A 23,045-nucleotide genomic window follows, 5' to 3' on the forward strand; every position below is an offset into this window, starting at 1 on the left:
GTGAAGGCCTCAGAGGTTTGTTAGAGAACATTAGTGAACAAACAGCATCATGAAGCCCAAGGAACACACCAGACAGGTCAAGGATAAAGTTGTGGAGAAGTTTAAAGCAGGGTTAGGTTATAAAAAAATATCCCAAGCTTTGAACATCTCACGGAGCACTGTTCAATCCATCATCTGAAAATGGAAAGAGTATGGCACAACTGCAAACCTACCAAGACATGGCCGTCCACCTAAACTGACAGGCCGGGCAAGGAGAGCATTGATCAGAGAAGCAGCCAAGAGGCCCATGGTAACTCTGGAGGAGCTGCAGAGATCCACAGCTCAGGTGGGAGAATCTGTCCACAGGACAACTATTAGTCGTGCACTCCACAAATCGGGCCTTTATGGAAGAGTGGCATGAAGAAAGCCATTGTTGAAAAAAAGCCATAAGAAGTCCCGTTTGCAGTTTGCCACAAGCCATGTGGGGGACACAGCAAACATGTGGAGGAAGGTGCTCTGGTCAGATGAGACCAAAATTGAAGTTTTTGGCCTAAATGCAAAACGCGATGTGTGGCGGAAAACTAACACTGCACATCACCCTGAACACACCATCCCTACTGTGAAACATGGTGGTGGCAGCATCATGCTGTGGGGATGCTTTTCTTCAGCAGGGACAGGGAAGCTGGTCAGAGTTGATGGGAAGATGGATGGAGCCAAATACAGGGCAATCTTGGAAGAAAACCTGTTAGAGTCTGCAAAAGACTTGAGACTGGGGCGGAGGTTCACCTTCCAGCAGGACAACGATTCTAAACATACAGCCAGAGCTACAATGGAATGGTTTAGATCAAAGCATATTCACGTGTTAGAATGACCCAGTCAAAGTCCAGACTAAATCCAATTGAGAATCTCTGGCAAGATTTGAAAATTGCTGTTCACAGACGCTCTCCATCCAATCTGAGCTTGAGCTATTTTGCAAAGAAGAATGGGCAAAAATTTCAGTCTCTAGATGTGCAAAGCTGGTAGAGACATACCCCAAAAGACTTGCAGCTGTAATTGCAGCGAAAGGTGGTTCTACAAAGTATTGACTCAGGGGGGCTGAATACTTTTGCACGCCACACTTTTCATTTTTTTATTTGTAAAAAAAATTGAAAACCATGTATCATTTTCCTTCCACTTCACAATTATGCACCACTTTGTGTTGGTCTATCACATAAAATCCCAATAAAATACATTTACGTTTGTGGTTGTAACGTGACAAAATGTGGAAAAGTTCAAGGGGTAAGAATACTTTTGCAAGCCACTGTAGGAGCATCGTTGGCATCAACATCCATCACTTTATAAATGATTGGGAGAAGACTATGATAATTGACAGATTATATTTGCAACTGTGCTGGAGGAGCTTGGCTCAAAAGAGCAGCTGGTTCTGGAGCACATCTTGTATGGGACAGGTTTAGGCAGCTGGGATCAAGAACATCCCTGGAGGAGTTTCGGGAACTAAGGAGTAAACTGAAAAAGGAGATCAGATGGGCAAAAAGGGGCCAGGAGATAGCTCTGGCAGAAAGCATTAAGGACAATCCCAAAAGATTTTGTAAATACATAAGAAGGTGACTAAAGAAAAAGTGGGACCTCTCAGGAATCAAAGCGGACACCTCCGTGTGGAGCCACAGGAGATGGGCAAAGTCCTCAATGAGTATTTCTCCTCTGTATTTACCAAGGAGAAAGACAGTAGGACGGAGGAACTTGGGGCAGTCAATGGAAGTATCTAGAGAGCAGTCACTGTGACCGTCAAAGAAGTACTGAAGGTACTATCGTGTATGAAGGTAGACAAATCTCCAGGGCCTGATCAAATATATCCAAGGACATTGCAGGACACTAGAGTGGAAATTGCAGGAGCCCTGCTTGAAATTTACGAGTCGCCCTCAAACACAGGAGAGGTGCCGGAAGACTGGAGTGTGGCAAATGTTGTGCCTCTTTTCAAGAAGGGCTGCAGGGAAATGCTGGGAACTATAGACCGGTGAGCTTAACATCTGTAGTTGGAAAATTACTAGAGAGTATTCTGAGGTGTAGGTTATGCAGGCATTTGGATAGGCAATGGCTGATATGGGATAGTCATCATGGTTTTGTATGTGGGAGGTCGTGTCTCAGAAATCTGATTGATTTTTTTGAAGACGTGACCAAAAAGGTCGATGAGCGCAGAGCTGTAGATGTTGTGTACATTGATTTCAGTAAGGCATACTGTGTCTTCGGTGTACACCAGCATCTGCAGTTCCTTCCTACACACACTATGATTTAAGTTGACTACATGTTTAATCCCATCTCTCAAACTTTCCAAGATGATCTGAGCAGGCAGTCCCTGATAAGTTCTACCGCTGTACCAAATCTTGGTTTTGTACTTGGGAGGTCGTGTCTCACAAATCTGATTGATTTTTTTGAAGACGTGACCAAAAAGGTCGATGAGGGCAGAGCTGTAGATGTTGTGTACATGGGTTTCAGTAAGGCATGCGACAAGGTTCCGCAGTATATGCTGCTCTTGAAAGTTAGATCGCACGGGATCCAAGGAGAGATAGCTGAATGGATAGCAAATTGGCTCCATGGAAGGAAGCAGAGGGTGATGGTGGAAGATTGTTTCTCAGACTGGAGGCCTGTGACTAGTGATGTGCCTCAGGGTTCGGTGCTGGGCCCGTTACTGTTTGTTATCTACATCAATGATTTGGATGAGAACATACAGGGCAAGATTAGCAAGTTTGCTGATGATAAAGAATGAGTAGTTTTGCAGATAGTGAGGATGGTTGTGAAAGATTGCAGCAGGGTCTGGATCGATTGGCCAGGTGGGCTGAGGAAAGGATGATGGAATTTAATACAGAGAAGTGTGAGGTGTTGCATTTTGGGACGTCTAACAAGGGCAGGACCTACACAGTAAATGGTAGGCCTCTGGGGAGTGTTGTAGAGCAGAGGGATCTAGGAGTGTAGGTGCATGGTTCCTTGAAGGTCGAGTTGCAGGTAGATAAGGTGGTCAAAAAGGCTTTTGGCACTTTGGCCTTAATCAGTCAGAGTATTGAGGGATTGCAGCGTAGGTTCACGAAGTTAATTCCCGCAATGGCGGGACTGTCATATGATGAAAGAATGGGGCGACTGGGCTTGTATTCACTGGAATTTAGAAGGATGAGAGGGCATCTTATAGAAACCTATAAAATTATTATGGGATTGGACACGCTAGATGCAGGAAACATGTTCCCGATGTTGGGGGAGCTCCGAACCGGGGGCCAAAGTTTAAGAATAAGGGGTAGGCCATTTAGAACTGAGATGAGGAAAAACCTTTTCACAGTGAGAGTTGTGAATTTGTGGAATTCTCTGCCTCAGAAGGCAGTGGATGCCGATTCACTGGATGTATTCAAAAGAGAGTTAAATAGAGCTCTTCTGGCTAGCGGAATCAAGGGGTATGGGGAGATGGCAGGAACGGGGTACTGATTATGGATGATCAGCCATGATCATATTGAATGGTGGTACTGGCTCGAAGGGCCGAATTGCCTACTCCTGCACCTATTGTCTATGTATGTATGTATTGAGTATAGAAGTTGGGAGGTCATGTTGCAGTTGTATAAGACCTTGGTGAGACCGCATTTACAATATTGTGTTCAGTTCTGGGCACCATGTTATAGGAAAGATATTGCCAAGCTTGAAAGGGTTCTGAAAAGATTTATGAGTATGTTGCCAGGAACAGAGGATGTGAGCTTTCGGGAGAGCTTGAGTAGGCTGGGACTCTATTCCTTGGAGTACAGGAAGATGAGGGTGATCTTATAGAGGTGTACAAAATCATGAGAGGAATAGATCGGGTAGATGCACAGAGTCTCTTGCCCAGAGTAAGGGAATCGAGGACCAGAGGACACAGGTTCAAGGTGAAGGGGAAAGATTTAATAAGAATCCAAGGGGTAACTTTTTCACACAAATGGTGGTGGGTGTATGGAATAAGCTGCCAGAGGAGGTAGTTGAAGCTGGGACTATCCCATTGTATAAGAAACAGTTAGACAAGTACATGGATAGGACAGATTTGGAGGGAAATGGACCAAGCACAGGCAGGTGGGACTAGTGTAGACAATAGACAATAGGTGCCTGCCATTCGGCCCTTCGAGCCAGCACCGCCATTCAATGTGATCATGGCTGATCATCCCCAATCAGTACCCCGTTCCTGCCTTGTCCCCATATCCCCTGACTGTAGCTGGGATATGTTTGCTGGTGTGGGCAAGTTGGTCCGAATGAGGCTGTTTCCTCAATGTATCACTCTGTGACTATGGCTAAGATGCTGTCTTGCCTTGGGAGTCTTAACGGTACTCAATGCTCTGTCATTTCTTGATTTCACGCGGTGCATTGAACTTCAGTGGTGATGATTTTTGGAAAAAGCTGTCGTTAATCATATATTTGGCGCTTCTAGCTAAACGTGGTTACAAATCCTTCAGCCTGACATCTTCTGTCATCAAGAATGCGGATGTTCTTGTAGCCTCCTCCTTCTGGTTGATGTTTAATTGTCCATTACCACTCACAATTAGATCTGCTGACTACCGGCCACCTGCATAGATCATTCCCAAAGGCTGCACTTTCTTGTGATAACTATCCCTGAACAACCCCTTATTCTATGACAATAACCAACCCATCCTGAGCAAAGATCCTTTGATCCTGAGCGTCTCACTGTGAAGGACGGAACTGCCAGTTTACACTGAAGATAGATACAAAATGCTGGAGTAACTCAGCGGGACAGGCAGCATCATTGGAGAGAAGGAATGGGTGACGTTTCTGGTGGAGACCTGTCTTCAGATACAGATTTGTGTAAATGGATGTTCGTTGAGGCGCAAAGTTACATCTCTCTACAATTCTAACAACCTCCGGCCACGTGACTGGCGCGGCTTCCGGGCACGTGGGCTCTGGCAGCGCTGGCCCTCGTGACGTCCATACCGTGCGCGTCGGCGTGTGATGTCATTGCGCCGCGCCGGCAGGCTGTGAATTGCTGTCTCACAAGGCCGGCGCTTCAGTCAAACCCACGGACTGACTTGACTCTCAGTGAGCGGGACCCGCAATGGAGTACTTAGTCGGCATCCAGGGCAGGGATTTTGTACTGGTGGCGTCCGATACCGTGGCTGCCAGCAGCATCATCGCCATGAAGCACGGTAAGGCGGCGAGAAGGAAAGGGGTGATCGGCACGACGCCGCTCCCGGGCCTGAGCCTGGGTCAACCAGTCACCCCATCAGCGGGGAATTAAGGCGCAGCAGCAGCGCCAAACCAGATCCATAAAGAACAGACGGGTCGTCCTTACTATAAACACCGCAGTGCAATGCCACAAATAAACACAGTGCTGGAGGAACTCGGCAGCATCTGTGAAAGGAAAGAATTCCTTCTACAGGTTCTGCATCGCCGGTGAGGTCCAACAGCAATTTGTTGGTCTGATCAGGATTAAAACCTCGGCAATCTCTTGTGTATAATTTCTGGAAAGGCTCAGGAAGTCGACCAGCGTCAGTATACTGCAAAATAAGGCTTTTGCACCACATCTGAATTCTGACATTTTGGCCACCACTTGTTAACTTAGCCCCAAATTATCCCATAGCTAATATTAACAGAAGCAATTGACCCTTGCAATACTCGATAATGTGGAAATTTGAAAGTAAAACCTTCGATCACCCAGCATGTCGAGCAGCATCTGTGGATAGAGGAAATGACTGACCTATGTAACATTTGTAGTGTCTTTTATTTGGTCAAGTTTAGGGTACATTGTGCAAATTGTTATGTACTCAGAACAGTGACGGGACTTTCAAGGTTACTTATTAGCTTTGAAGTGTTGTGAAAGTACAGTATAGTTTTGCTTTTGCACAGTTCATGTGCTTTATCTGAAGTAATGGATTTGGAATTTCCATCCTCTCTTTAAAAAAAGATTTCCATAACTGAGAATATTGTCACAAATTAGATTCAGTCTGAAGAAGTGTTCCAACCCAAAACGTTGCCTATCTATTCCCCTCACCGATGCTGCCTGACCTGCTGAATTACTCCAGCACTCTGTGTTTTGTTCGCGATTCCAGCATCTGCAGTTCCTTATGTCCAGATTAGCAATTTTCGTGCTATGGGAGGTGCTTTCCTGTACTTGCTGCATAACTCTCAGATTTTTATATTAACCTGTGTAGAAAGTTGTGTAAAATGATGTACTGTCAAATTGGAGATCTACCTATACTAATTGATTACTAATAAATTAATTGTCTACATTATACACACCAATTAATCATAACCACTGATGGGATTGCGGGGATGTGACTAGATGTCACAGTTGTTTTATTTGTAAGTCAATAAGTAACTTGGGTTTTTGCACTTGTAGAGGATTGAAATGCCGATCACAAAGATGGAGAGCACCACCTTCTCTACTATTTATAGTAATGTAAAAACAGATTGCAACATTGCCTGCAGGCAATTATTTGAACATAATTTATAAAATATACCTTGTACCTAATTCACATTTAATGAGAAATTGCAGCCTAACCAAGGTACTGTTAAATCATATTTAAACATTATTTTGGGCTTGTTTAAAATAAATTGATGAAATTGAGCAATTGATTTGATCCTTTACTCCCCAATGCTTGTGATTACTCTGAAAACAGTATAAAAGATCACCTTTAACCACTATGGATGTTGTCAAAATATTGCTCATAATTTCCAAAATAGTTGCAGTACTTGCATCATGCTCTTAGTTTCAGCAAAGCATTTTGTAAACAATGGTGGACATCTGGAATATTTTTGTAATAAACTATAAAGAACATTGAAAACAATGCCTTTATCGGTGGATGCTTAAAAACTCAAATATTTTTATTGCATTTTAAAGAAGCATTCATAAGCTGTCATGTAAATAGGAATTTGATGCATAGAAAAGTTCTCTCGAATAATATGAAAAGGGCAACTACAGTCCTGAGAGATTCTTAATTATATTCCACCAAAATATTTGCATCCTATCCACTTTTCACATATCGAGCTAAAGATCCATTTTATTCTTCAGTCTGTTATTTCATGTTGTGCTTCTGCTCACAGTATTCTTAAGCAATCTGAAACTGAAAGTGAAAGAATAGCAAGGAAGGTTGAACGATCAGTTTCAAAGAGACAAAATGGGGATTAACATTTTATCAAAGATTTAACTGTTTGCCATTTACAAAGGCTTTATCTTCTGGGTTAAGATTGGGGTTTCTTATTTCCTTTTAACCGTCAAGTATCTTACTATACTTCAATATACGATTTACCAATGGTTATATTCATTACAATTAATTAAAGCATTTCAAAGCAACTTTTCCATGATCAGGCAATCTTTTCAAAACTAAAAATTAAATGCTCTTGGATGCTTTTTCATCTTCTGAATTTGATGTGGGTGTATATTTTGAACCATTTTGAGAGCTATTTAAGTGTTCAAATGTACATGTCAGCATATTTGGTTTTGAGAATTATTTAGGTTTGAGGGAGTCACATTATCCAATCTACATATTGTCATGTCTGTTTCTATGACTAGTGCACAAGTAAAACCTTTAGCTCTTCTACTCATTAACATTGGTAGATTTTATTCAATTTATTTCCAGATTTTAATATTGGCAATGCTTTGTAATTTCTAACTTTTGTTTCATTTAGATTATGATAAAATGTTTAAACTAAGTGAGAAGATCCTACTGTTGTGTGTTGGAGAAGCTGGAGACACTGTCCAATTTGCAGAATACATTCAGAAAAATGTACAGCTTTACAAAATGAGAAATGGTGGGTAATTATATCTCATTCAACTTTTATGCTCAAAACACAATTTAAAATATGTTTTAATGTTGATAAATATTTATTAGGTTTGAGAAAGCATGACTGAAATGTTTGTCAAGAACATGGACAGGAAGGGTTTTGGAGGGATATGGACCAAATGTGGGCAGGTGCATCTCTGTATGGTTTGGGGACTGTAAAGCCTCCGACTGGAAGTCCGTGCCGAGGACAATCCAGGACATGGCATGCAAACGTTGCTTGTCCAAGGCCAACAGCATCAAAAAAAGACCCCACACATTTCCATCATGGAAAGTTCACTCTGCTGCACTCGGGCAAAAGGTATCGCAGTATAAGGAGCAGAACGGCCAGGTTCTGCAACAGCTTCTTCCCCTGAGCCATCAGACTCTTGAATTCCACATAATGTGCTGCCACTATCTATTTTATTTTTTCATCCATTTTATCCTTTTGTTGTTTTATGTTGCACGGTGAGCCAGATGCAACAAAATTTCGTTCAGACTTGCATCTGTTGGTGTATTTTTGAATGACAATAAAGTCTTTGATTGATTGATTGAGGTGGGACTAGTGTAGCTGGGACATGTTGGCTGGTGTGGGTGAGTTGGGGCGAAGGGCCTGTTTCCACACTATCACTCTGACTCTAACCACATATCCCATTTGCATTTCACTTGATCTTGTGCAACAGTTGAATTAGAAGTTCAAAGCTATTGAATTAGAAGTTCAAAGCTATTGTGGAACCATGAGTCTTAAGGCAAACAAAGCTGTACGAGAAATTAAGACAAAGTGCTGGAGTATCTCAGTGGGTCGGGCAGTATCGCTGGAGAATATGAACAGGAAGGGTCCTGATCCCAAACTTCAGAGTCTGAAGAAAGACTCCGACCCGAAACATCACCTATCCATGTTCTCCAGAGATATTGCCTGACCCGCTGAGTTACTCCAGCACTTTTATTTTGTAAACTAGCGCCTGCAGTTCCTTGTGTCTCCTTTACATGAGACATGCTGATCAATATGTGTGGTAGGAACTGCATACACTGAAGATAGACACAAAATACTGGAGTAACTCAGCGTGACAGGCAGCATCTCTGGATAGAAAGAATGGGTGATATTTCGGGTCGAGGCCCTTCTTCAGACTGAAAGTCAGGAAAGAGAGAGGCACAGATATGGAAGGGTAAGGTGTGAAAACGAGACATCAAAGTGGATGAGATCAAAGAAAATAGAACATATCATTGTTAGCTCGGGGAAGGTGACAGCGAAGCATACAAAGATAATATTTATTCAGGATGACAGTCAGACTGGTTGGAGAACTAGAATGGGGGCGGGGTGGAGAGAGGGAAAGTAAGAATTACTCGAAGTTAGTGAAGTCGATATTCGAAGTCGAAGTGAGGTGCTCAAACGAAATATGAGGTGTTGTTCCTCCAATTTGCGTTGGGCCTCATTCTGACAGTGCAGGAGACCCAGGGCAGAAAGATCAGTATGGATGTGGGAGGGGGAGTTAAAATGTTTAGCAACCGGGAGATCATGTAGGGTTAGGCGGACTGAGCGAGGTGTTCAGCGAAACGATCGGCAAGTGTGCACATGGTCTCGCAGATCAATATGTTCAGCTGCTGAAATGTTCCAGATAAAATAAAATTGTGTTGCAACCTTGTTTTGTTTCATCCACAGTGCTATCATTCATCAGATTATTTCTTTGTTGTTGCATATCTAAAAGCTTTCAATTTGAATACCAGGTATGGTAACTTGCATCTTTGCAGCTGGTTCAAAATTCTTGGGTGACAATGTAATGTCCCGAACAACATCTTTAAATTGTTTCTTGTTGCAATGGTGTTCACTGAAATTGCATTTGGTGAGGACTATCTCAGAAATGTCCACAAATAGTGCATTGAAACCTGTCCATTCTCCGACACTCCATAATTTAATATCCCAACAACCAAAACTAATTTAGTATGGGTGAACTCTGCATTATCGCTGCTCACGTAATGGAATTTTGCCTTTTCGGTATCTCAAATCATGATCCAAAAATTTTAGTTATGGAATAAAAGTGAGAACTTTTGAGATGATACAACTTTGCGAATTGGTGAAACAGTTATTGGAAAATAGTGATGCACACCTTTTTCGATGACGACACTGGGCCAGTATCTGCTGGAGTTTAGAATGATGAGGGGGAACCTCATTGAAACATCGAATAGTGAAAGGCTTGGATTGAGTAGATGTGGAGAGGATGTTTCCACCAGTGGGAGAGTCTAGGACTAGAGGTCATAGCCCCAGAATTAAAGGACGTTCCTTTAAGAAGGAGATGAGGAAGAATTTATTTAGTCAGAGGCTGGTGAATATGGAATTCTTTGCCACATAAGGCTGTGGAGGCCAAGTAAATGAATATTTTTAAGGTAGTGATAGATAGATTCTTGATTAGTACGGGTGTCAAGGGTTATGGGGACGAGAATGGGATTGAATGGTGGAGTAAACTTAATGGGCCGAATGGCCTAATTCTGCTCACCTTATGACCTTTCTAAAATGCATCTCCCCCCCACCAACCCAACCCAACAGACTCCTAATAGAATTTTTTTTTTCCTCTGAATGTTTCGGAAATGAATTGGTGTCAAAATGCTGGGGATGCTGCTTTAATTCCACATTAAATTTAAAGATTTGCTCAGAGTTGAGGAATGCATTGTGTAATAAAACCCTAATTCAGTTGTTTATTGCAGCACAGTAACTAACAGTTGAAAGGTTAAATTTCTGTTTCACACTTGCTCTGTACTAGCTTTTAAACTTTTTGCAAGCATCCAGATTGAAATTGACGCAGGTCCAACCATGTAGTCTGAAGAAGGGTCTCGACCCGAAATGTCACCCTTTCCTTCCCTCCATAGATGCTGCCTCACCCGCTGAGTTTCTCCAGCTTTTTGTCTACCTTCGATTTATCCAGCATCTGCAGTTCTTCCTAAACATGTAGTTTGGTTTATTACGTGAAATATTCAGAAACCAATCACATTTTCAAATAATTTAATGTTAAAAATTGTTGATTCTCGTAAAGGAATTTGAAATGCGACTGAGTAAATAATGTAATTTTTACAATGCAATTCTCTAGATTAACAGTTACATAGATTAATAGATTTGTTACATTGCTTTATCTGTTTTTAAATGTATATATAATTTTCTTAAACTTTGGCATGGTCGTGCGTTTTTAGAAAGTTGGTGGCAATTCACATTGGTGCACCAGAGTGTTACATTGTTGGTTCTTTTATCTTCTGTTCACTACACTGCGAGTCCTTTATCTTAACTAATCAGGTGCAGTCAGGCATGAAGTGGAAACAGGAAATTGGCAATTAACTTTCCTGAAGTGTTTTTACAAAATTTGGAAATGTTGCCACTTTGAATATTTGTTGAAGACAGAGACAGACATAATGGTGATATGCCATAATCATCTTGGTTTATTATCTCAAATTAATTCTGAAACGGATTACTTTATAATGAAGAGAACAAAGAAACAAGAGTTATTTAAAACATTTGCTCAGAATAAAATAATATTTGGAACTGTTTTCCACATCGGAGGGAAGCTAGCCTTTTCTACACCTGATAGAAGTTCAGTGTTAATCTGGTCAGCCATTCACCATATTTTAGGATTACTGCATTTCAGAGAGTGATTAATAAATCAACAGTAGTTCACAAATCCTTTAATCCTCGCTATTTTATTTCCTAGGATTGGAGAATATTTGTGTTTTTACACTCCATATAACAATGCAAATGAACTTGATGATAGGTTAATTCATTAACTGTGGATAATTTATAATTTGCAACTTTAAGGCATTCTGTTTCAGCTATAGGTGTTAAGAGCCTCCATTCTAAATGGTCAGAGGTCGTCTCGAGGCTTGGTTCTGTAAACTGCTTGAATTTATAGAAGAATGCTACATATTACTATTGCATTATAACCATATAACCATATAACAATTACAGCACGGAAACAGGCCATCTCGACCCTTCTAGTCCGTGCCGAACACATAATCTCCCCTAGTCCCATATACCTGCGCTCAGACCATAACCCTCCATTCCTTTCCCATCCATATAACTATCCAATTTATTTTTAAATGATAAAAACGAACCTGCCTCCACCACCTTCACTGGAAGCTCATTCCACACAGCTACCACTCTCTGAGTAAAGAAGTTCCCCCTCGTGTTACCCCTAAACTTCAGTCCCTTAATTCTCAAGTCATGTCCCCTTGTTTGAATCTTCCCTACTCTCAGTGGGAAAAGCTTTTCCACGTCAACTCTGTCTATCCCTCTCATCATTTAAAAAACCTCTATCAAGTCCCCCCTTAACCTTCTGCGCTCCAAAGAATAAAGCCCTAACTTGTTCAACCTTTCTCTGTAACTTAGTTGCTGAAACCCAGGCAACATTCTAGTAAATCTCCTCTGTACTCTCTCTATTTTGTTGACATCCTTCCTATAATTAGGCGATTGATTACACTATTGCAGTCATTTTTTAAGATTTTGTTTCAGCTGCAATTAAGTATTTTTCTAGTATTTTCTTGCCCATGTTGACGATCTCCATCTTGATTCTTATCATAGAACATAGAATAGTGCAGCAGAGGGACGGGCTCTGCGACCCACAATGTGCTAAACATGAGGGCAAGTTAAACTGATCTCATCGGCTTGTACATGATCCATATCCCTCTTTTCCCTGCACTTGCATGTGCCTATCTAAAAGTCTATTAATCACCACTCTTATTGCGCCCTCCACTGTTAAAAAAAAAAAAAAAAACTTCCACTCTCAAACTTTCCCCCCTCTTTCGCCTTAGTGTTGGATATTTCCACTCTGGGAAAAAATTCTGACCGTCTATAAATATTTATGCTTCTCATAATTTTTTTATACTTCTATCATCTTCATTCAACCTCTGACATTCCAGAGAAAACAATTTGTCTATCTTTACTTAGCAGTAAAAGGGCAAGCTGCCCTGTTAGTTTTATTCAAATATTCCTTATCAATAAAAAGTAAATTGCCCTTGAATCACGTTCTATTTTGTCATTGACATTCTGTCACATGCACATTTTGAATGACAACCTTCATTTATGTCAGAGATTGTAAGCTTTCTGCATCCTTTAGGCCAGGGTCTTTGTACTCCACAAGACAAAGTTTGTTATGTTGTTGACAGCATTTTAGTACACAAAGGTCTGCCAACACACCTGTGGAAAAATGGCTTGTTATATCAATGGGGTGCCCATAGGACCGGTATATATGTAGCCACCTCAATTCATATTCCTGTCTACTACTTCCTAAAAATTCTGATATAACTAGAATCGTACAGCACGGACACCGGCCCAACTTGCCCATGCCGACTACAACGCCCCCATCTGCCTGTATTTGCCCCATTTCCCTCTCAACCTTTCCTATCCATGTACCTGTCCAAATTTCTTTTAAAAGTAGCTCAGCATATTTCTTTGACAATTTTGGTGAAATAATGGCTTTTCATTTTGCTTTATCCTATTGGACAAATGAATCACTATAATTTCCCATATATTTTATGAAAAATTATGATTACTCGCATATCTTTATTTTTAAATCAGTTTAATTGGCTTTCCTCGCTAAACATGTGTAAGACTATGTGTATATTCCACAATTGTACTGTTGTAAAGGTTTGATTTCCTTTTTCATGAACTACGCTTTAACCCGCGTGGTAGTATTGGAACAATAAATGTACCCAGTTGTTTTTCATGAATGGTGCATGCTTGCAGAGCACACTCAAAGCACACCTAAAAATACTATGTAGTATATCTACAGTATAAACTGTTGACTCAGTTGTGGGAAAGTATATTGTATGTAATACAAATGTTTCTTTACCATGTTGCCACATGTATTCTGCTTATTGCCTAACTAAAACCAGGGCAAATAAGTTTACTCTTCCCACAGGTTCCAGTTCTCCATGATGGAATATTATTTTAGTGGAGTCAAGAGATATGGGGAGAAGGCAGGCACGGTTTATTGATTGCACACGATCAGCCACGATCACAATGAATGGTGGTGCTGGCTCGAAGGGCCGAATGGCCTCCTCCTGCACCTAGTTTCTATGTTTCTATGTTTGGTAGAGTTTTAGGAAGAGGATTATTATTAGTAGCATCCTTGTGCATCTTTTCTGCACCGTTTTTAGCTATTCCAAATGTGGTCACACCGATTAGAACAGTTATACTATAACATCCCAACTGTTGTGCAGCAATTCATTAGGAAAGCTAACAATGTTTATGTTACTAGTAACTGAATATAAAACTAGGGCACTCATTTTTCATTTATTTAGGGTATTGGTGAGGCTCTATTCCCTGTCCAATGCATGCCAGGCGTGTCTTCACTGCCCTACTCTATCTATGTCACCACTCTAGGGGAACTTCGTATCAGAAACATTCTCTCCACATGTTTCCTGTCAGGAACTCTATGGATCTTTTATATTTCCATCAAGTTCCCTTGCATTCTTCTCAATTTCAGGAGATATAAGACTATCCTTGAGGCAACCTGCCCATTCTGGATATCAGTTCAATAAACCTTCTCCAATGTATTTGGATCCTTGCTGAAAAAAGGAGACAAACATTGTGTACTGCTGCTGTGGTCTCACCAATACCCTAAACAAATGAAAAATGAGTGCCCTAGTTTTATATTCAGTTACTCTAGTAACATTAACATTGTTAGCTTTCTTAATGAATTGCTGCACTTGCATACCACCTTCTTACAATCAGGCACAGAGACAATGGATCCCTCTGCATCTCAGCATTCTGTCAAAAGATAATGTGCAGATTTTTTAACGTTTTTTGCCAAAATGGACAAATTCACATTTTCGATGCTATGCTCTATTTGCCAGATCTTCACCTACTCAAGCTCTTTATTGCCCATTTTAGCTTTCGTGTCATCTTTCTAACTTTAGACAATGATAGGACAATGAAATTCTTGCTTTGCTTCAGCACACAGCACATAGTAGGCATTTACTACAAAACAGATCAATGTGGCCATATACTATAATATACACACATGAATAAATACACACATGAATAAATAAAATAATAAAGTGCAAATAACAGATAATTGGTTATTAATAATCAAAGTTTTGTCTGAGCCAGGTTTAATAGCCTGATGGCTGTGGGGAAGTAGCTATTCCTGAACCTGGTTGTTGCAGTCTTCAGGCTCCTGTACCTTCTACCTGAAGGTAGCACGGAGATGAGTCTGTGGCCAGGATGTTGTGGGTCTTTGATGATACTGCCAGCCTTTTTGAGGCAGCGACTGCGAAGGAAGGTCAGAGCCGATGATGGACTGGGCAGTGTTTACTACTTTTTGTAGTCTTTTCCTTTCCAGGGTGCTCAAGTTGCCGAACCAAGCCACGATGCAACCGGTCAGCATACTCTACTGTGCACCTGTAGAGGTTAGAGAGAGTCCTCCTTGACAAACCGACTCTCCGTAGTCTTCTCAGGAAGTAGAGGCGCTGATGAGCTTTCTTGATAATTGCATTAGTGTTCTCGGACCATTAATACCTATTGTTTCTTGTTAGCTAGCCAGTCTTCTATCCATCCCAATATATATTCTTTAATACTATGACTTTTATTTTATACAGTAACCTTTGCAGCACCTTATCAAATACATTGGGGAAATCTGAGTGTAGCTCATCCATCGGTTTCTATATCCTTAGCAGTTCAAAGAACTTGAGTAAATCCTGCTGTATTGTCTAATAGCTCCTGACCACTTTCCAATGACATTAAGCCTGTTGGCCTTTTTGAATAAATAAATTCTAATCTAATGGGACCATTGCCATGTTTGGAGAATTTTGGACATTCTAAACCAATGTTTCTACTATTTTACTAGCCTTGTTTGAAAGTTCTGTCATGGTGTTCAGTGTTGATATGAAAAAGAAAAGAGTGCAGTTTTGTTCAGAATTAAAAATCAATTTAGGGATAAAATTGGAGATCATTGTGTCCTTTTTCAACTTTACAGGTTATGAATTGTCTCCGACAGCAGCTGCTAACTTCACCCGCAAAAACCTGGCAGAGTACCTCCGAAGCCGGGTAGGTGAACTGAATTAACTTAAGACTTTATTAAGAGTCTAAATGTTATATTTATAGGAGGACGGTAAGTATATAATTAGAAACATAGAATTTATAAAATATGAAGTTACGCTACTTGATTGGACCATTAAATGTTTTGGACGTGGCCAGTAATTTGCTGTTCCTGATGTCTTTTTCCAGTCTTTAAATTGAGTAAAGTGATACATTGAAGAAATTTGAGTTGTGTTGAACATGAAAAAACTGTACGTTATGTTTCCAGTCCTATAGTTAATTAACCCTTTGAATAATTTCCATTTCATCATAAATTGTGAACCTATGGGAGCAGCATTATTTACCCACGGTTTCATAGCATAACTAGGATTCTCAAGTTTAGGGCATCAATGCAAATTTAGCTCAACTGGTACTAGTACTGTTTCCCCAGAGAGTAATATGTATCTAATATGATAAATCACTTGTGTGGGGAAAGTGAGTGAAGATGGGTTTGTAAGGTGTCCTACACGAGCATATATTGTTGTAGGATTGTCTAAGATTACATTATTGGTCTCAAGTAACATGAATAAATCAAGAAAGGGCATCAGATTTGATCACTTTTTTGTCAGTTGGGGGTGATTTAAAAAAAATTGAAGATATGAATTTTGATATTCTATTTTGCCCTTTCAATAAAAGATATGTTGCATAACAATCTATTTACACCTGACATTATAGAATGTCACTGCACATCATTTTTTGCACTGTTAGTTTTCCATAGCCAGCTTACCAGTAAAACTTTAAAAAATATGTTGTACGTGTAGCCATTTAGCTGTTATTGAAGTGTTTGAACATTTACTGCAATCTGTTGTCATTCATAATCCTTAAATTGTCCTTTTGTTGGCTAGGATAAAACAGATTAATCTTGACTTAATTCTTGGAAAAAAAATCATCTTCCATGTGTAATCTTGCCTTTTCATCAAGGGGATTTAGTCCTCTGAAAAGCTAAATTCAACAGTGGTACAAATCATGGCGTTTTCTAAGATAAAGCAACAATGTGCCATACTTCCCATTCATTGGGTGTTTTTGGTTCCTAGTGTGTTCAGGTTGGTCCAATCACGTGAATATAAATGTTACTGTAAAACAGCTGTTGGTTAGGTTAATGAAAATATAAGGAAAACACCTACTTTACCGTGTGCTAAAAGTAGACTTGTAGATTTAATGACATTTCCATTAACCCTTTTGGGAAATACTGTTTGCAAAGTCTATTGTTACTATAGACTTGTGCTCTGGCTTTGATGCCTGAGCAAGTATTTTAGCAGAAGACATCCTTCTCTTCTCCCCCCCCCCCCCCATCTTTCAAGGAAAACACATCTGTCTGTGCCAGTGATCCCCCTGCTGTGCAGTCCATCTGGAACATACATGCTGTTGGGCAAGTCCAGGCATGGGCAAGCTGTGGGGATCAAACACTAGGGACTTTAGCTGCACCTCACGACCTCCACTAACCAAAATCTTATTAATTACCTTATTACAGAATTTATTTTAATCACTTGTAACAAGTCACAATTGCAATGCTCTGGCAAGGGAGCTCAAACCATTCACAGCATTTACCTGTGCCATATGTTGCTAATCACATGATCAGTGACAGACATCTAATCAGCTCGTCTCATCAGCCCCCCCATTGCACTTTGCACAGAAGGGTGGGCAAAACATCCCAATTAAATTATCCATAATTGATGATGTTGTATTGGCACTGAACCTTGCCCTCCCTTGACACCTAACGTTTTTAGTTAGCCAGCTGTTTAATTTTCCCCGGTGGATTGGAATTGTGATCTCAATGGAAGAATGTGTTTAGAATGAGCTAAGGGATGGAACAGCGTTTATCTTCCAGCTCCGTGGTTGCAACCTATCCTCAATTCTAGACAGCGAAGCCAGCTGCAATTATTAATTTGACCCCACCCCTGTGAGTGATAAAATTCAAGATGCTGAGTATGTTTGACAGGGTGTTAGTCTTGTGAGTCTCAAATTTGTCAAGTGTGATTGAAGATTATAATATTTATCATGGCTAAAGTTAATGTCAGAACTTTGATAATTAGTGCACAGGTATTTTGTGTAAAACCTATTTTCAGATTGCTATATGAAGTGATTGTGTGCTGGGTAAAGATGGTTGGCAGATATGATTCAAATGTTCCATTCCTTATTAAGAGTTGACATTCAAATATTACACTATTTTCAGAATGACGCTCTTGCATGGTTAAATGCACATTGGATTCTGGAGAGTAACATGGTGACATCACACTGAACAAGTCTCGGCTTGTTCAAATTATGTTACTCAGTGAGACATGTGTCAGTCTTCCATCTGATAGACTTGGTGTCGATTGCATCAATGTTAGTTTCGTTATATTGTTTAACAGTAACATAGAACATGCACATCCTAGTGCAGAACCTAGCCAGGACATGATATTTCCTTTCAAGGAATCGGGATGACATTTTCTTAATCTTAGGTAGCATTCAAATAATATTTGTGGTAATGCGTGAAATATATATAGAATATTGAACTTGTAGGTTAGGGTGGCATGGTGGCGCAGCCTTATAGCACCAGAGCCCTGGTTCGATCCTGACTGTGGGTACTGTCTGTATGGAGTTTGTACGTTCTCCCTGTGACTGCATGCGTTTTCTCCGGCTGTACCGGTTTCTCCCACATTCCAAAGATGTACAGATTGGTAGGTTAAGTTGGCTTTGGTAAAAATTGTAAATTGTCCCTAGTGTGTAGGACACTGCTAGTGTACAGGGATAGCCTGTCGGCGTGGACTCAGTGGGCCGAAGTTTCTGTGTTTCCGTGCTGTACTCAACAAAATACTGTAAAAGATGAATCACCGAACACTACCGAATTTGAACCTGGCATTTCTTGAAACTTTGTTGTGGTCAAGCACAATATTAGGTCAGAGCACTGTACAGCATGGAAATAGGCCCTTCAACCCACCTTGTCCATGCCAATCAAATTGGAATACTAGGCTTGTCCCATTAGCTCATTTTCTTCTGTCCACATATCTTTCCAAAAGTTTTTTGAAAGTCATAACTGTATCAACTTCTATAGCTTTCTCTGGCAGCTCATTCCAGATACTGACTACCCTCCAAGTGAAGAAAAAAAGTTGCCCTTGTGGTCCCTCTTGAGTCTCTTTCCTCTTCTGTCTATGTCCTTTAATTTTTCAATCTTCTACCTTGAGTGAAAATGTCTGTGACCATTCACTTTATTCATGTTTGCTTGTTTTTGTATGATTCTTTGCAACTTGATATTTTTTTAGATTCTTGTACTTGTCAGCAATCAATTAAACACGACCATGCTATTGAGAAATTGCCAAAAGGTGAATCGTTTTGTTGGTGATGGAGCATTAAAGTGCACAGATGTCCTGTTTTAAAATCCTAACCTCAACATCTGCATTTCGAAATAGACGATGTATCATGTCATTGAAATTGGGCAGATAGTTTTTGGAGACCAGAACATGGGTTAAATTCTACTTCTTCTCCAACTTTGGACAGTTGAACATCCAAATTTGGATAGCTAACTTAGTAGGATTTATCAATGTGAAATCGATGATCCATATAATTATTAAATGGCAAAGATCTATAGTTGCAAATCTGAAATTCAACACTGAATATGCTGGACAAACTCAACAGATCAGACAACATCTGTGGAGATAGAAGAAACAAACTAATTAAACGCATCACATGATTATCATTTGAGTCTGAAGGAAAAAAAGAAAATTTAATACAAGAAATTAAGACAGAAATTTGTTTTCCTGATTCTTCACCATATCCTTTCAATGAAAAGACCCTAAAATGTAATTAGCATGTACATTTAATGATTCTGTTTAATATATACTTTCTGAGCTAAATCTAACCCAGCAATTATTATATAAGATGTCACAAAATGTTGGAGTAACTCAGTGGGACAGGCAGCATCTCTGGAGAGAAGGAATGGGTGACGTTTTGGGTCGAGACCCTTCATAGACAATAGGTGCAGTAGGCCTTTTGGCCCTTCGAGCCAGCACCGCCATTCAATGTGATCATCCCCAATAAGTACCCCGTTCCTGCCTTCTCCCCATATCCCCTGACTCTACTATTTTTAAGAGCCCTATCTAGCTCTCTTGAAAGCATCCCGAGAACCTGCCTCCACCGCCCTCTGAGGTGGTGGAGTGGGCTGTACAGAGATAAAATGCAGTCGGAGATAGTAAGACTGGTCAGAGAACTGGGATGGGGAAGAGGATGGAGAGAGAGGGAAAGCAAGGTGTACTTGAAGTTAGAGAAGTCAATGTTCATACCGCTGGGGTGTAAGCTAGCCAAGCAAAATATGAGGTGCTGTTCCTCCAATTTGTGTTTGGCCTCACTCTGATAATGGAGGAGGCCCAGGACAGAAAGGTGAGTGGGAATGGGAGGGGGAGTTAAAGTGTTGAGCAACCGGGTGATCAGGTAGGTTTAGGCGGACGGAGCGGAGATGTTCAGCAAAACGATCACCAAGCTTGTGTTTGATCTCACTGGTATACAGTAGTCCACACCTGGAACAGCGGACACAGTAGATCAGGTTGGAGGAGGTGCAAGTGAAAAAACTGGACAGTCGAGGGGGGAGAGATATAGGGGCATGTTGCATCTCCTGCGGTTGCAGGGAAAAGTACCTGGGGAGGGGGTGGTTTGGGTGGGAAGGATCCCTTGGATGGGAAGGAACAAGTTGACCAGGGAGTTGCGGAGGGAACGGTCTCTGCGGAAAGGGGTTGAGATGGGAAGGTGTGGCTAGTAGTGGGATTCCGTTGGAGGTGGCGAAAATCTCGGAGGAATATGTGCTGTATGCGACAGCTGATGGGGTGGAAGGTGAGGACAAGGGGGACTCTGTCCTTGTTACGAATGGGGGAGCAAGACCGGAGCTGCAGGATATCGAGGAGACCCTAGTGAGAGCCTCATCTATAATGAAAGAGAGGAATCCCCATTCCCTAAAAAATGAGGACATCTCCGATACCTGGTATGAAAAACCTCATCTTGGGCACAGATGCAGCGTAGATGGAATTAGGAGTAGGGGATAGTCTTTGGGGTGGGAAGAAGTGTAGTCTAGAATAGTTATGGGAGGCAGTGGGTTTATAATAGATGTCAGTTGATAGTCTGTCTCCTATGATGGAGACGGTGAGATCGAGAAACGGTAGGGAGATGTCGGAGACGGTCCAAGTGAATTCGAGTGCAGGATAGGAATTAGTCGTGAAGTTGATGAAGTCAGTGAATTCTGCAGGAGGTAGCACCGATACAGTCGTTAATGTAGTGGAGGTACTGTTCGGTAATAGGGCCTCCCAAACCACCCCTTCTCCAGGTAATCTGTGGAATTCTCTGCCACAGAAGGTAGTTGAGGCCAGTTCATTGGCTATATTTAAGAGGGAGTTAGATGTGGCCCTTGTGGCTGGAGGGATCAGGGGGTATGGAGAGAAGGCAGGTACAGGATACTGAGTTGGATGATCAGCTATGATCATATTGAATGCCGGTGCAGGCTCGAACGGCCGAATGGCCTACTCCTGCACCTATTTTCTATGTTTCTATGTAATTTTGATTTAATCCAGCATCTGCAGTTCTTTCCCACACAATTATTGTATAAGATAGTTATTTCCCAATTTAGTTGTTAACATTTAAAAGTGCAGTTGTTAATCTCTGGATTTCTAAATACAAATAAAAGTATAAACAGGGTGTGTCTAGAAAACAATATTGTGTCATTGGAAACATCTTATTGTGTTCATCATTCATTTAATTTTATGTAATATTGTTTTATTTCAGGATATCACCAAAACTGTAGTGAAGTTTTACAGTTCATTGAAAGTTAGGAGATTAATCTGGCCACCATTAGGTGTTTTTAATTAAATACTTTAAAAAAAAAAAAAAAAAAAAGCTTTTTACTAAACATGAATTAAAATAGTTGCATTTATAATGCTACAGTAAGTTCTTGGGTACAATTCAATTACGTGAAACTTTTCCAACATAAAGTGATTCGATATCTAACACTACTTGGAGTAAGGTACACAAAAATGCTGGAGGAACTCAGCGGGTGCAGCAGCATCTATGGAGCGAAGGAGACAGGCAACGTTTCAGACTGAGGAAGGGTTTCGGCCCGAAACGCTGCCTATCTCCTTCGCTCCATAAATGCTGCTGCACCCGTTGAGTTTCTCCAGCATTTTTGTGTACCTTCGATTTTCCAGCATCTGCAGTTCCTTCTTAAACACTACTTGGAGTAAAATGTAAAACTTATACTTCTAGGACATTTCCCCCTGAAAATCTTGCTGGTCATTTCCTGGGATGATTTATTGTTAATGATATGATTTCTGTTGTAGTCACACAGAGAACATTATTCTCTGTTCAAGATGTTTAAGAAGGAACTGCAGATGCTGGAAAATCGAAGGTAGACTAAAATGCTGGAGAAACTCAGCGGGTGAGGCAGCATCTATGGAGAGAAGGAAATAGGCAACGTTTCGGGTCGAGGCCCTTCTTCAGGGCCTCGACCCGAAACCACCTGAAGAAGTCTGAAGAAGGGTCTCAACCCGAAACGTTGCCTATTTCCATTATTCTCTGTTCCATACTCCCCTTGTAGATTGTAGGGGTTTCCCAGAAGTGACCATCATGGGCATTCTTGAGACAATGGGATTTTAATGTCACATCCCTGTATTTGGCGCTCATATTTTGATCATTCTTCCCTCCACCTCATCAATATACATGTTCCAAGCCTTGAGCCTTCAAACTTCCCGAGTCCAAGGCATTTATCTTTAATTGCATACTGTATCTCTCCTCCTCGGATCTAGTACTTTCCCTTCCCCCCCCCCCCCTCCATTGAGGCACTTCTCGGGGCACCCACATACCTTCAAGGTATATAGAAATGGAATCACCATCAGCAATAATGTGAACATTTGAAAAAAAAAAAGACGCCTCAATTATTTCCTAAGTGCTCTTTGATATTCACATTCATCTTTGTCCATGTGTCCTTTTTTAGGGCCTGTAAACCATTTAATAAAAATATTAATTCCTGATAATAGGGTATTTTTTATTTCCAGCACTTTCCGCTGGTGCTAGTTGACCCTAAAGATGCTTAAAATTTGAGCGATTCATTCAGGAGCTGGTTTGGTTTTTAATAAAAACCTAGTCCTATTACATATTACATCTGTGAGGCACATTACATATTCACTTGATGGAATAATTATGTCACATTAGTGCCTCTTTTATGGGATGATTTTCAAGCTGATTCTGATATTGAGCTAAATCTCATTGCTGAATGGCCCATA

The 23,045-nt window shown here is 40.8% G+C and overlaps 1 protein-coding gene across 1 annotated transcript in view; it reads left to right on the top strand.

The window, feature by feature from the left end:
- The first annotated feature begins 4,890 nt into the window (after nucleotides 1–4,890).
- Nucleotides 4,891–23,045, top strand: part of psmb2 (proteasome 20S subunit beta 2) — a 33,300-nt gene continuing 15,145 nt past the window's right edge. The window contains exons 1-3 of the mRNA XM_033045212.1: nucleotides 4,891–5,138; nucleotides 7,621–7,743; nucleotides 15,707–15,777. Coding sequence (XP_032901103.1) covers nucleotides 5,048–5,138; nucleotides 7,621–7,743; nucleotides 15,707–15,777 — 285 coding nt within the window. The 5' untranslated portion in view covers nucleotides 4,891–5,047. The remainder of the gene's footprint in view (nucleotides 5,139–7,620; nucleotides 7,744–15,706; nucleotides 15,778–23,045) is intronic.

This window comes from Amblyraja radiata, chromosome 27 (assembly GCF_010909765.2).
Source record: "Amblyraja radiata isolate CabotCenter1 chromosome 27, sAmbRad1.1.pri, whole genome shotgun sequence".
NCBI classification, from domain to species: domain Eukaryota; kingdom Metazoa; phylum Chordata; class Chondrichthyes; order Rajiformes; family Rajidae; genus Amblyraja; species Amblyraja radiata.